General features: G+C 50.9%; 1 protein-coding gene across 1 annotated transcript; it reads right to left on the bottom strand.

The window, feature by feature from the left end:
• Window positions 1-232: 232 nt before the first annotated feature.
• NIPSNAP1 (nipsnap homolog 1) lies at window positions 233-14,219 on the bottom strand. The gene is made up of 10 exons (XM_028528371.2): window positions 14,071-14,219; window positions 8,435-8,562; window positions 8,205-8,250; window positions 7,890-7,984; window positions 4,737-4,807; window positions 4,444-4,584; window positions 4,111-4,142; window positions 3,657-3,751; window positions 2,769-2,852; window positions 233-1,368 (listed from the first exon to the last, which is right to left on the bottom strand). Exons 1-10 carry the CDS (start codon window positions 14,166-14,168, stop codon window positions 1,304-1,306), a joined length of 855 nt encoding a protein of 284 aa, XP_028384172.1. The 5' UTR covers window positions 14,169-14,219; the 3' UTR covers window positions 233-1,303.
• Between the last annotated feature and the right edge of the window lie 779 nt (window positions 14,220-14,998).

Genomic DNA, 14,998 nt, shown 5'->3' on the forward strand with positions numbered 1-14,998 from the left:
GAAATTGTATAGGCAGGGTAAACCCTACTTATCTGGGGGTAGAGACACTGATGTCTTGAATCCCTGGTTATATAGGGAAATTCCTTCTGCCATGGGGGCAGGCCATCCCTGAGAGTAGTTCAGGGAGCACAATACCATACAGGGGGGTAAATCAGCAGCTGGAACTGGGAAGCTGGCGGGGCCTCAGCCACCTACCAAAAAGTTCTTTGCAGATGAAGAAAAGACACAATGGTTTATAGTAAACATTTAATTGGTACCATCAGCAACTCCAGCACAAGTTTTCCTGAAAGGGAGGCAAAATAAATCTACCCAGAAGATCTAAGTGTGGGGGTCACTGAGGAGGCCCTCAAAGTCACTGACCCCACTCCACATTTCGAGTGGCCCCGGAGAATGAGGGTTGGGCTGATCGAATGTGAAGAGGGAGAAAAAGGGATGCAGGGTGAGGGAAATACAGGCTCAGGCCCATATCTTTGCCTACAGGAAGGGAAAGGGAGGGCAGGAGACTCCCTGCACAGAAGGGCTGGAACTACACATTTGTTTTGCAGAAGGAAAACAGATGAGCCTCTTTCCAAGTGTCTTGTATTAGGAACCCCTCCCAAGTGGTCTTCTGTCACGTCTGTTCTCTTTCCCATTCTGTATTCCAAGTTCTGCAGTTCAAACCCAAGTTCTGAATTCTATGTTCTACCTTCAGGGGTCCTGACCCCCAGAACCTTTCCAGCTCCCTTTTCCCAGCTTTTCTAGGTGAATTAGGTGGACCTACTGCTGACTTTGCTAATCTAGGGTTTTCCTTTATTTCTTGTGGCAATTCTAGGCTTTTCCCCTGCAGGAGGGATTTGGTTCAGACTGTTCAGCCAAGTGGGTGGCCCAGTAGAGACCAGGGAATTCCTGAGAGTCTGGTCTGGTTGCACCTCTTCCCTTCCCACCCCACCTCTAACCACTACACATACAATGTTTCGAGCAACTAAAGCTAAACTGAGGTTTTCCATGGTGATAGTTGGGGACTGGTGGACTTGAGATGAGGAATCTTCAGGGGAAGACATAAAAGGTTGCTGTTCTTCATTCAGAGAAATTACAGACTGCTTCCAGCACAGGGGAAGGAGTGGGTGGGGAAGGTGGGAAGTCTCCAGGCAGAGCTAGAAGTTCTCAGAACCCTGTCATCCTTCAGCCCCCCACTGTCTGAGCTGAGCACTAGCCCCCAGAGTCCTCCGAGATCTGAGAGAGAACCAAGACAGCACAACTGGGAGCTCCTCTGTCCGTGGCTGCCCTGAGGGAGAAGGGGAATGAGGTGGAGGCAGCAGCAATATCACTGAAGAGGTGAGATCTTCAAAGGGATCATGATCCGAGACTCCATGTGTCGTACCAGGGGGACTGCAGAGAGATGCAGAGGTCACAGAGTCAATAAAACAGGCTAACGCAGGAAACGTGCTTTTGAAGGGGGAGAGTGCCAGGGATGCTGAGACAGGAAACGCCTCACTGCCCTTCTGGAACGACTCATGGAGAGCCGCAGGTCTTCCAAATTGTGGAAGAGGGGACTTAGGTGATGATGAAATGCAACATTTAAGTATTTTCATAATTATATATTTATTTTCCTGAGTTTGTGGAAAAGATAATAGTAAAAAGTGACTTCACAGATCCTATTGCTTATGACAATGCTAGGGAAAGAACAAAGTAGGGGGATTTAAAGAAAAGTGCCAAGAAAATAATTGTAACAGTACACTGGTAGGACAAAAGCTGGGAGGGAGTCCTCAAGCGGCTGAGGTTTGAAAAACAGATTTATTTCAGCCCTGGCTGGCGTAGCTCAGTGCATTGAGTGTGGGCTGCGAACCAAAGCATCGCAGGTTCAATTCCCAGTCAGGGTACATGCCTGGGTTGCAGGTCAGGTCCCCAGTGGGGGCCATGTGAGAGGCAACCACACATTGATTCTCTCTCTTTCCCCCTCCCTTCCCCTCTCTAAAAATAAATTAAAAAAAAAACACATTTATTTCAACTGCCTCATTTTACAGATGGAGAGGTTGTAACCCAGAATGGGTCAACCCCAAAGTTACCATGGAGGTGAGACTCCTACCTGCTCAGAGCTATTCACACTTTGCTGTGCATTCAGACTATCTACAGTTCTTGTTAAAGTGCAAATTCTGATTCAGTGGGTGGCAGAGGGGGTTGAGATTCAGCATTTCTAAAGGCTCCAAGGGATGCTGATACTAAAGGAAAGGCCTCTGTTCATTCTGGGGTGCCCCAGCCACACACCCCCACCCCCCACAGTCCCTGGCACACAGCCAGGGCTCAGTCAACACCTACTGACTCCAAGCGGTGGTAGGAGGCCCAGCAGAGTGACAAACAACTTGCTAGAAAATATTTGCTGCACGCATCCTCTGTGTCAGAATCTGGGTGAAGCACTTTTCATAAATTAGCGCCTGGAATCCTCCTTCTAGCCCTCCAAGGCAGGCACTATCACCATCACCATTTTACAGGTGAGGAAACAGCCTTGACGAGGTGGAGAGCCATGCCCGAGGTCGCAGGGCACACTGAACTACTTCACTTGTCTGAGGAAGGGACCTCCTGGTTGTTGTATCTTCCCCTAGAGCACTCACTTAGGACTGCCTGGGTCACGTGGAAGTGTGCCACCAGGACAGAAGCCCAATAACTCATTGCTTTTAAAGCAAGTTCCCCATCAGTGGAGGGAATCAAGTGAGGTTGCTAACAGATGACCTCCAAGGTCCTCTGACCCCCCCCACCTCCCCACACCCCAGCCCAGAGGAGGCGGTCCTCACCTGTGTAGTAGACATTTTGGTCCCAACCCCTCTTCCTCCAAGCAGCATTTCTAGTCTCTTCCCGGGACTGCAGGTCTTTATAGGCTGTGGGAAAGGCATTGCCTCATTTTTTGGGCACAGAGGATCTGACCCTGGTACCCAGAAGAGGGCTTTCCTCCCACTGCTCCAAACCTGCCCTCTATCTTCTTCCCCGATACCTCGGAATGTCAGTAAACACTGTCCGCTTTGACAACCTCATCTGATAAGTACATTTGTTGACAACTCTCAAATTTCCATATATCCACCCAGAACTTGCCCACAGCCCCCAAACTCATTTATCCAGTACCCACTTAATATCTCCACTTGGATGTGTCAGCACCTCAAATGTAACACTTTCAGGGCCACAATTAAACTCCTGAACTCCCCAACCTGCTCCTCCTAGGGCCTCAGTGACACACTGCTTCCCGCTCCAGACTAATTAGTCTGGACTTTTCAGCATCCTCACTGCCACCACTTTGGCCAGGCTATCACCTCTCCTGCCTGAGCTAGGGTAACCATCTCCTGTTGCCCTGCTTCCTCTCTTGCTCCCCTACAAAGTGCTACCAGAATAGCACGTGGCAGCCACAGGAATATTAGAACACGCATCAGGTCATGTCATGTTGCTAATAATGCTGCCATAGCCTCCTGTTGTGTTTGGAATAAACCTCAACTCATCCCCATAACCTGCAAGGCCCAGCCTCATCTCCTCACATCCCTCCCCATTCTCTCCACACCAGCCTCCTTTGCATTCCTCAAAATCCTGAAGGCCCTTCCCCAGCACAGGGCCTTTGCACTGTCTGCATGAACAACAATGGAGTAAGAAGGGAGAAAGGGGACTAGCAGAAGGCTCCCAGAGGGTGCCCAGCCTACCCCAGAGATGGTGCACGACGTAGAGCTCTCCGATCTGGGAGAAGAAGCCGCCCACCGCCTCCTGGTTCTCCTGCCGGTACTTGATGGCCCGAGCCCTGGGACGGCAGAAGAGTGTGGGGAAGAGGCCAGGGCTGGTACAAAGGGCCCCCTGAGGTGGCCCCAAGCTGACTTCTCCACCACACCTCAAGGGAGAGGCCTGAGGTCAGGCCCCCAGCTCTCAGAGATGGCTGGGGAATGGGGTAACAGAGGTACAGCTGCTGGATAGGTGTTCTTCCAGGGGATCCTCTAGAAAATCCTCACCTTCTGGCTGGATCCTTCTCCTGGATCCATGAGGGGCAAAGGTTGCACGGTTCCCTGCCACATGGCCCTGGGAAAGGTGGCACCCCAGGGGAGGGGACTTGGCAGGGCAGATGGGCAGGGTCACCCCCATCCAGGCCCTGGCATTGCCACTCACCAGTTGTTCCCCCACTCGATCATGGTTCCTGGCTGAAAGAGAACCAGAAGAGACCGGAATGAGCTCTCACTTCAGATTCCCGGGGTCTGAGCTGGGAGAAGAGTGGCAACTGCCAAGTCTCCCCAGCTCCAGGGTCACTTGACCCTGAGGGCCCTGACTCGCAGCTGGGTGTGCACTAACACACAGGTGCATATACACCTCTGGTCTGAGCCCAGAAGTGGGGAGAGGCCGGAAACCACAGTCTAGGTGCTGGGGCACTGGGCCCACCCACCCTGGGGCACCTGTACAGCAGGGAAAGTGGGACCAGGCAGGGATCTGGTGGGAGGAAGGCACCTTAAGCTTGTATGTTCTCAGCTCATAGATGTTGGGACCTGCTCTGGGCTGCGGTTCATTCCAGAAGCTGAACTCGAGGAGCATCTGGTTTCTCCTGGACAGCAACATCTGGCTACGCTCCTTTCGGAACTCCAGATACTCCTGCAGGCATGGTAGTCTGGGCATGAAATCCAGGAAGCACTCCCCCCACCCCCCGGAGTGTGTCCCATGGGGTGGTGGCAGAGGCAGCCCCCAGCACAGAGCTGGACCAGAACCAATAAGCAGAGAGGTTTGCCAAGTGGACACCAACATACCTTGTTGTTTTTGAGCTTGTTCATGCAGTCCATGAGGGCTGGGTAGCCACCCGAGAATCGCCACAGGTGTACTGTTGTGGGGTGAGAAGTTCAGGTCAGGGGGTCCCTGTGACCCTGCCCTACTTACCCCAAGGTTGGCTAAGCATATATATAACGGGGTGGTCTCCAGCTTGGTTCTCTGGAGCACCAGGACTCTCTGAGTTTCCTTTGCCTTGGTGGGGGACAGTGCTGGGTAGGGGATGACCCCAGACACAAGCCTGTAAGACTTGGGTTTGAGCTCCAGCTCTGCCAGATGGTACCCTTTGACCCCTCTAGGCTCCAATGTCCTCATCCTAAAATGACAATAATGCTTCCACCCAAACTGCCTTCAACAGCAACAAAAGAATCTGATGTGAATTTTCACCCAAGGTGCAGTGGCACACTTACAGCCAGGCCTGTGGGGGACAGGCTAGACAAAAGGAGGACATAGGTCTGATAGGCTGAGATGGGACATTGCACAACAGTGAGTTTAAAAAAGAAACCAAGGAAGAGAGCAGCATGTACGGTATGCTACCACACGTGTTTAGGGGTGGAAGGGCATCTCTGTAGATGCTGGTCCATGCCATGCGCCATCTCTCGATGGAGACCCAAGAGACCATGACAGGAGAGGCCCCAGAGGCAGAGAACTGAGACCTGGGGATCACAGGCAGGAAGAAGACTTACTTTTCATTCACTGAAAGCTCTTGTCCTCTTAGAACTTTGTATCATAGCTTCTGTACTGGGTTAAATATTTCCCCTATTCCCAAGTTCGTGCCTGCCCAGAACCTCGGAATATGACTTTATTTGGAAATATAGGGTCTTTGTAGGTGTAATTAAATAAATATTAGGTCATACTAGGTTGGCCTCAAATTCAGTGACTACTGTCTTTGTTGGAGGGAGATTTGGATACAGAGAGAAAGGACACCATGTGAAGAGGAAGACACAGAGAAAACACTACGTGCCTAAGGAGGCAGAGATTGGAGCAATGCATCTACTAGCCAAGGAATGCCAAGAATTTCCAGCAACCACCAAGAAGCTTGCCCTAGAGACTTTGTAAGGAGCATGGCCCTGCCCACACCGTGATTTTAGACTTCTGGGCTCCAGAACTTGAAAGAAAACATTTCTGTTTTAAACCACCCACTAGTTGGTACTCAGTTATGCCAGCCCTAGGAAATGACACCTTGTGACAATAAAGGAACAGTTACTGTGGAAGAGAAGAAAGGGAACAGAGTGGCCATCCTTCAGAGAATGGCTGGGACAAGGGAGGAGAGCTCCCAAAAGGTCAGCTGGGCAGGCAAGAGCTGAGGGCAGTTGGCTAACCAGCATTTGGAAGCTGAGACTCTTACTACTTTTATCCCCAACCTGTCCCTCACCTGCCTTTTGACGTCATCTGTGCCTTGATTTTTCCCATCTGCAAATGGTCTGAACTTATGGTTTAAAAGGCCCTTCCTGAGGAGAAACAGCAAAAGTACTGCATGAGTGGAAGTCTACCAAGACTAGGAATGCTGACCAGTGGAAGGGAAATTAACTTCATATTGGGGGACCAACAGGAAAAAGTTACAGGTAGGGCATTCTAGGCCCAAGAGAAGAAAGAATTTTCTAGCAATGAAAGTGGTTCCTCTAGAGGATGAATCAGTGGTTCTTAAAAAAAATTCATTAAAACGTAGACTCCTGAGCCCCACTCCTAGGGATGGCTCACAGGGTCTGCCCCCTTCCCCGAAGCTGATCCTATGCAAGAGACAACACTTCAAGACACACAAAACACAGGACATGCTTTAAAAATTCAAGGATCCCATTCCTCAAAGTTCATTCCTGAGCTAGCAAACACACAGAAGAATCCAAGTGGTGCTGCTGGAGCTGATTAAGTTGTACTTAAAATGGGAGAACTGCAGGGGCTGGAATTGAAGACAGTCTGCTTTTCTCTTACACCTTCTGATGTATAGGTGACTGTTACTGAAACAGAATACATGATTAAGAAAACCTATCTGCCTATCACAGCTCATTTTAAAGACATAATTATCAGAGCTATGAAAGGATCAGATAGGCTGGCTTAAGAGGTAGTGAGCTCCCCATTGCTGGTAGTGTTCAAGGCAAGTTTAGAGAGAACCTTCTGTCAAGGCAGCTCTAGAGGAGCTCCCTGTGCCACATAGAGTCTAAATCAGCACTATACAAAAGCACTTTGTACCACGATGCAAATGTTCTATAGCTGTACTATCCTACACGGTAACCACAAGTCACATGTGTCTATCAATGGGCACTTGAAATGTAGCTGGTGTGACTGAGAAACTGAATTTTCCATTTCATTTCATTTCACCTAATTTAAACTTAAATAGCTACATGTGGTTAGTGGCTACCTTCCTGGACCATGCAGATCTAGACGCCAAGGCCCCTTTGAGTGGCTGAGATGCTGTAAGTCAACCAAATCCATGTGTGGGTCTTAGTAGCTGATGCCAACTGAGGTGGGTAAGTTGGAGTGGGATGAGCATGCTGGGGACAAGGAACCAGCTCAGACAAGAGCCCCTGTTCATCCCACAAATACGTGCTGAACACTGGGGATTCAGTGGTGAAGACAGAGAGGCAGGGCTCTGCCCTCCCAGAACTCACCACCAACATGGGGAGACAGAGTACTCCACAGGGTGTAGGATCAGGGCTGTGAAGAGGCAAGTCCTGGGGGCTGGGGGGACCATGGGAGATACCTGACCCAGCTTGGGTGGAAAGAATCAAGGAGGCCTCCAGGAGGAGGTAATGTTTATGCCAAAATAAAAGATGAGTAGAGGAGTGAGCCAGGGAAAGTGGGCAAGGGAGACAGCCTGCTTCAGGCAGAGGAAACAGCAAGGACAGTGTGGAACTGGAGGGTGAAACTGTCGTGGGCGGGACAGCACAGTAAGCAAGGAGGATGTGGAGAGATAAGGTCAGAGGCTGGGCAGAAAAGGACCCGCAGAGCCTCATGGGCCATCCCAAGGGCAGAGGAGAGCCAACACAGGTGTCTGGGCCGGGGAGTGAGCTGATGAGAACCACATTTACAGAGACCCCTCCGGGTGCTGCTGTGGAGAGGGAGCGGAGGGCAGCCAGGTGTAAGAGGTGCTGGGGGCCTGGGGGAGGGTGGCAGTGGCACTGCAGAGGTGGGCACCTCACCTGCCTGGTCCTGCTCCCCATACCACGTGTTCCAGTTGCCCACGAGTGAGCAAGGGTAGTCCTCATCCAGGTGCAGCTTAGGCAGCACAGCCTCCCTGTGGGAGGGGCACAGAGATGGGAAAGGGCTCACATCAGCCACCAGGCCCTCTGGGCTGGGTGTCAGTCTCCCCGTCTCTAAGATGCAGATGCTGGACAAAACATCCTTAGGACTTCTGGCTCTGCAATCTACATCCCTGGATTTCTGTAAGGATAATGGGACTGGGATGTAGTCCCCACCCAAACAGGCACTGGAACAGGTGGATGGAAGATGCTCACGTTAGGCTGTTGTAGGCATCCAGACACTCGGGCTTCACATTGTGAACTGCAACAGAGGACAGAGAGTGGGAGGTGAAATGGGGGTGTGTGCAAGTGGGGAGCTAGGGTCGGGGGAGCCCAAAAGGGCCAGGGCTCCCAGGACAGCTCAGGATATCCCAACCCCTCTTATCTCCTAGCTGAACCCTCACAGGCCCTGGAAGGGCAAGCTGGTGGGCACAGTGGCCACTCACACTGGATTTTGTAGAGGTTGCTGGTCTCCTTCTTGGACAGCAAGGTGGAGTGGGCGTCCTTCCGGGGATCCACCTTGTGCACAAAGAGAGAGCGGAACCAGCTGCCTTCATTGTCCTTGGAATAGAAGCTGTGAGACAAAGGAATTCAGAAGGACATGCAGGGATATGGGGAGTCTTGGCCCTTCCATCTGCTCAGGTGCCCTGGTCCCCGAGGATGGTGACCCACATTTCTGGGAACAGGACCACGGAATCCTGTGGCAGCTCCAGAATGTAACATGCCATTGGAGCCAGCTGAGCAGACCTCGTCCCTTCAACAGAGATCATGGCTGCCCGGTTTGCTTTCTGAATACTTGAGGAGCCTCAGGAGGCCAAGAGAGGCAGCCTCAACTCCCATCTCTCTCTCTCTCTCTCCAGCCTCCCTGCTTTAACTCCTTCCAAGGGGTTCCCCCCTTAGGCCACACAACTGCAGCCACTTGCCAAGAGTCAAACCAAACCCAAACCTACCTTGCTGGATGCCCAAAGTCCTCAACAGCCCAACTATATTGTCAGTCTTCCCTTCTGCGTCCTCCCCCACCAAGTGTGTACCCCACTCTCCAGGTATGCTGTTCCCTATCACACCAGGCTCTTTTACTCTGTGCTTTCTTGCAAGTTCTGTCCCCACTGATAAGAATGTTGCATTCACTGTCCTTCCTAGTACTCACACTACACTGGGCCTGTGCCCCTTCCAGCCCCACAAACAGACAGGTAGCCAAAGACAAATAGGCTTTGTGCCTGAGGTCACAGTCACTGGAAGAAATGAGCCTTGGAATACAAAACTCTGGGAGAGCTCAGGCCAGTGAGCTTGAACTTAGCCTCTGGCAATTTGGGCAGGGCCTCCAAAGGAGGTGATCTGACCAGTCTCCAGATCCTATAGATCTGGCCCACTGAGGGGGTGAAAGGCATTGCAATGCAAGATTCATTCATTCACTCATTCATTCAGGCGTGAAAAGCAAATCTCCCAGTGGATGATTTCTGGCAGTGGAGTCCCTGTGAGAAGCCTTCACTTTTTTTGAGTCTTTTCTGTGGCTAGAATAAATGTCTTATAATTTCAAATTGATTACAGATTCCCTCCAAAATATGGATCAGCCACTTGGATAGATAAAATTTAAAAACATCTTAAAATGATAAGCACATTTATATGAGCACAAAGAAAGGTAAGTGAGAATTTGTCCCAAACTGTCAACATTGCTTACCTGGGAGAGGGGTGAGGGAGATGGTTAAATTTGTCTTTATTCATTATAATTCATAAAGCTAAAAAAAACCTGTTTCAAGTGCTTCTGAATTCATAGTCCTTCTGCACTGTGCATACATTTGCTTTGTTAACAAAAACCAAGACACTTATCCTCAGATGGGTAGAGTAGCCTAAGAAAATTCTGGTCCAGAATAAGGGAGTCTCGCTCTGTAGATAACATTTGCTGAGGACATTCTCTGTGCCAGGGATCTGTGATCAGCTTTTCAGTAGCATGATCCCACTGCATCTGTGTAATGATGTTACAGTGTTGGTACTATTACTGCCCTCATTTTCAAGACCAGAACATAGAAGGTCAGGGAGTTTATGGAACTTTCCCAAGGTCACATAGCAAGTCAGGTGCAGAATGCAGGCAAGGACCAACCCAGAGCTCTTTCCTCTAAAGCCAGTCTCCACCCTGGGTCAGGCGCTGACCTGCGGAGCACCAGGCAGATACTGTGAAGAACTAAGTGAGTTTCAACAAAACTTACTGGCAGAGGGACCTGACCTTTGATTTGAATGTGGAGTGGATGCTTCCCCTGGAAGGGGTGGTGGCAGGGAGAAGATCAGCATCTCCAATTTGTCAACGAAGACCTTTGCTCCAGAACTGGACTCCAAGTAATTTATTAACACCAATACTGGCCAAGATAAACAGCCAAGCGGCCAGTCCTGGAGAAAGAGCCTGGAGGCTGCAGTGCTGGGGAGTGGAAGGGAGACCCAGGAGCTCTCACAGGCCCCCATGTCTCCCCATCACTCCCTAATCTTTCCTGCCCGTGGGCTTCAGTTTCCCATGTGTCAAACAAGCAGGGCGGAACAGCCTGTTTCTAAGAATCTTTTCTACAGGTTAACACCCAAGGAGGGACCCGTCTAAGATCCTAGGGCAGGATCCTAGGGCAATGCTGCACTGGAAGCCAGCATTGTCAGGCTCACATTTCCAATTTCATTTTCTCAGTGAAAGCACAACATTCTCTTATCCTTGAACTCCCCTTGAGCTCTCTCACCTTGCTCTCTATTTTTCTGTAGCTCCTTCTAACACATACTTTTTTTTAAATGTGCCTTGCTTATTGTCTCCACATTAGAAGCAGCCCCACGAGGACAGGGATGTCGTCTGTCCTGTGTAGCCCTGCTGTCTGCCCAGTGCTGGGCACATGGCACATGCTCAGTCCATGTCCAGGGAATGAAAGGAGTGGTGGGGGAGCTCAGATAGAGCTGCAGGAAAGTGGCAAAAAGTGGAAGGCAAGAAAGTAAAGAAAGGGTGGACCTTTGCTCAGAGCATGGGCACAGGGCTCAGGGGCCCTTTCTATCCCCACCACCACAAGCAGAATTAGTGCTTTTAAGGCACAGGTTCTGGGCAAACTTGGGTTCTGATCCCAGCTCAGCTTCATCTCTCTGAGCCTCATTTTCATCTGTAAAATAGAAGCCAGAAGATGGGCCTTTTAGAGAAAGGGTTTTAAGTGGCAGTGGTAGCTAGTATCACTATTCCTACCTAAATTCCTAACTGATCTCTGGGCTACCCCCTTTCCCCCACTTTTCCTAATCTGCCCATCAGTCTTTGTAAAGTGCCACTTTTGTGATGCTATTCCTCTGCTTAAAAGACTTCTGTGGCTCCCCACTGCCTACAAAACAAAGGCTGGATGTCTCCACTTGGGATTCTAGCTCTCATCTCCCTTGTCAAGCTTTCCAGAGTCAATTCCTGTTTAAATTTGATAACCACAGAGCCAGGACTTCCCATCTCAGTGGTTCTCAAACCCACAGTACTAGTGTCACCAGAGAAATTCTCAGCTCCGTCCAAGACTGCAGGAATGGGCCCAATGACCTGGGTTTGAACAAGTCCACCAGGGGATTCTGATGCATGCTCGAGCTTGAGAATCACTGCTCTAGAGCTGTCCCAATTCACTTATTTTTCATGTAACCTCAGTAAACCATCCCAGAAATACTGAAGATTTTATTATCTAAATTCTATTAAGAATGCCTCTTAGGCCTAGAAAACACAATACAGCTTTGTCCAGTCTTTGGGAAGGATCTGCCCCAGCTGGACAGTTCAGCCCCTTCCACAAAAATACCTCTCGCATTTTCACCCACTCCTTTCAGTTTCATATGACCACATCTTGTCTCCCCAAACATAGCGGAAGCCACTATCTAGTGTCCTTCCACCCCCCAGCATACGTAGCACCGTGCTTTTTGCATGAGAATTGCTCAATATTTGTCCCAGATGAGAACTTTTCAGTAGATGACATATTTGCACTCTTGATAGGGATCGATAGTCTGATGCCTCCCCCCATGAAACTGCTCTGGTAAGTTGTATTTATTTGCCGAGAAGCTGGGGTCTACGCACATTCTGAAACACTTGTGTTTTAAGTTGGCTGACTTTAGAAAGGGCCACATTTCTGCTTACTGTTCCAGAGTGTGTCTTTAGAAGACACACTAGAAGAATTAGAATTTAAATACTGTTAACAACAGGATCACTGGTACAGCAGATGACTGCTGTTTATTGAATGCTTACTATGTGCAAAGAGCTAATCCTCACGATATGTTTTGAGAAAAATGAGGCCCAGAGATACCCCGTGCCTTAATCAATGATCAAGAGGATTCCAATCTGGGTCCATCTGATTTCAATGCCCACAAACTGGGGAGGCCAAAAGGGCTGCTGCTGTCCCTCTAGTGACTCCAGGGAGGTGGGAAGGACTGAGTAAGGGTCAGTTGGGGTGGGGACATTCGCTTCTATCCAACGTGGGACCAGGGAGTAGGTAACTAAGGGACTTGATAAGTATCTTCCATGCAGTCACAGCAATCCTGCAGAACAAAGCTAGCAGAGATCACCACGCCCACTTAACAGAGAAGAAAACCAAGGCTCACTGAACGAGTGAGGAGCAGCAGGTGGCCTCTATGTCCCATGATCCTGTGTGACCTCTGGATATTTGTCACACAAATGGCTTCTACAACCAACTGATTCTGTAACCTTGGGGAAGTGAGGTCCCTTCCCCAGCCTTGATCTCTCCACGTGGAAAACAAGGGGGTCACAGAGATGATCTCTCCAAGGCCCTTGCTGCCCTGATATATGAGGGGATCATGCAGAAATTGCTGGAGATGCAGGCTTAAGCAAGGGGCAACACCTGTTGTTTGTTCACCAGGAACTAGCAGCCTCACACCATGGCCTTTTTTATCCTCTACAACTCTGAGATACATACTATTTTACCATTCCCATTTTATAGATGAGGAATCTGAGACTTCAAGAGGCCAAATTACTTGCCCAAGTTCACCCCACCAAGAACGGCTGAATTAGATTTGCTAGTGCCAGGCAGATTCCAGGCTCTTTCCATGATATCAGCTTTCTCCCCAAATGTTAGGCGGTCTGGTGGAGGCTTAGGCCGGCTCCTCTTTCCCAGCTGCCCCAAAGCCCCACTGCACAATGCTGCTCTAACATCGCAGGGCAAGCTCTGAGGAAGCTCTGCAGTTTCAAGCTTGTGCAGCTGGTTAGGATGGACCCCTGTCTCCTTTCCACAGGTGAGGGGACACGTCCTCTGTTTTTGAGTATACACTGTCCTGAACCCTGTGCCAGGGGTTGGGGAAACAGAAAAATGAGGTGATGATCTAGTAGGGGAGCCAGGTAAGGGTGCACAGGGTGATAAGAGCAGAGATGGGGGAAGTACAGGGTGCAAAGCTGGAGGAGGGAGGAGCTGCCCAGGGCCAATCAAAAAGGACAAGCCCTGCCTCGGCCCACAGCAGGGCCCAAACAAAAGCCCAGACTGAAGGCATGGGCCAGCCAGCCTCTCTCTCCCAGGAGGCCACCGGTTGTGGTGCAAAGAGCACTGGGTGTCAGGAGACGAGGATTCAAACCCAGTGCTGCTACTGAACAGCACAGGAAGTGACTGGGCAACTCCCATCCATTCTCAGGCCTCTTTTGCCCCACCTGTACTGTTCAGGGTTGGGGAGCAAAGGGTCTGTACAGCTGTGGCTTTTGGGGATCTTCCATTGCTCTCCCTAAGTCTTCCCCTCGGAACGTCCAGAAGGGGAAGGGGCCTCTCCCTTTAGGATCACCCAGTAGATACCATCTCACAATCATTGCAAAGGCCTGGGGAAAAGGCCACTCCTGCCCTCTCCGGGTCCCACTCTCTAGGTCCCAGGACCCGCCCCTCTCATTCACCTTCACCTTTCATTCTCTGCCCAGAGTCAGGCATCCACTAGGACAAAGACCCTGTACATACCATCTCCTCCATTCTTGCCCAGGGCTCTTCCCCAGGCCTAGATTTGGCCCCTGACTCCAACCCAAAGATTACAAACTGGAGTCTCTGCGCATCTCCCATGCCCAGACCCTGGCCACCCGCCCTGTTCCTCCACGCACGCCACCCCTACCCGGTCCGGCTCTCACCGCGCCGCAGATGCAGCTGCAGCATCCGTGTTGCGGGGTCCGGGGCCCCCGAGCAGCCGCCGAGACGCTGCAGAGATGCTGCACAGCCGCGGAGCCATGTTGGAGCGGAGCAGGTTGGCGGAAAGCCCCGCCCCCGAACCCAGAAGCGGAGGAGCGAGAATAAGCCCCGCCTCCTCGGCTAGCCCCTTCCTTCCGCAGGCGGCCAGGTGGGCGTTGCCTCGGTGCAGCTCTCTCCCAACTATTCCGCAGACGCTGGGTGTAAGGAAGTCGGGGTTCTGGTCCTCTGAGCCCCTGCAGCTCTACTACTGGCTTGCTCTGTGATCTTAAGAAAGCCCTTTCCTCACTCTGGGCCTCAGTGTCCATTTCTGTAAAATGGGAGCGTTGAACAATGATGGTACCAAGGGTTCTTAGCTGGGCGTTGAGAGATGAGTGTTCGAGTAAGCCCCCTAAAAGTGTGCGTTTCTCTGGGGACGAGGGGAGCAGTGTTTATCACAATGTCGAAGAAACAAACCCCCTAACAATTTAAGACAGGCGAACAAGTCTCTGGGCTGCAGGGAAGCTTTCTCTCGCTCATTTCCTTTTCTCTGCCTGGGCCTCCTGGGGCCCCATACCCTCCTGCCCTGTTCAACTCTTTTGTCTGCCCTTCACACTAATTCCTGCTCAGCCCACAATCCCCCAGATCACGGACCTCAGCAAAGGCACAAGAGCCTGCAGACCACATCCGGGGCCCAGGAGCCTAAAGGGTTCCAAAGGGGCCTGGAAACATGCATGCACACACCGGAAATGAATGTCCACCGCTGACAGGGGGCTCCCTCCTGGGATGCTTGGAGTGGGGGAGTGGAGGGCAGGCTTTAATTTAGTGATTCCTTCCGCAAATATTGAGTATGCCTGGCTAGTGAATGTGCTAAGCTCTAAGACACCAAAGGTG

Source organism: Phyllostomus discolor, chromosome 13 (genome assembly GCF_004126475.2).
Source record: "Phyllostomus discolor isolate MPI-MPIP mPhyDis1 chromosome 13, mPhyDis1.pri.v3, whole genome shotgun sequence".
Taxonomy (NCBI): domain Eukaryota; kingdom Metazoa; phylum Chordata; class Mammalia; order Chiroptera; family Phyllostomidae; genus Phyllostomus; species Phyllostomus discolor.

Excerpts from the sequence above, each read along its gene's own strand:
- NIPSNAP1 (XM_028528371.2), bottom strand. The coding sequence starts at position 14,168 with ATGGCTCCGCGGCTGTGCAGCATCTCTGCAGCGTCTCGGCGGCTGCTC. Across the intron at positions 8,251-8,434 it reads CAACCTCTACAAAATCCAGT|TTCACAATGTGAAGCCCGAG; the intron begins GTGAGTGGCCAC and ends CCTCTGTTGCAG. Across the intron at positions 7,985-8,204 it reads GATGCCTACAACAGCCTAAC|GGAGGCTGTGCTGCCTAAGC; the intron begins GTGAGCATCTTC and ends CCCCTCCCACAG.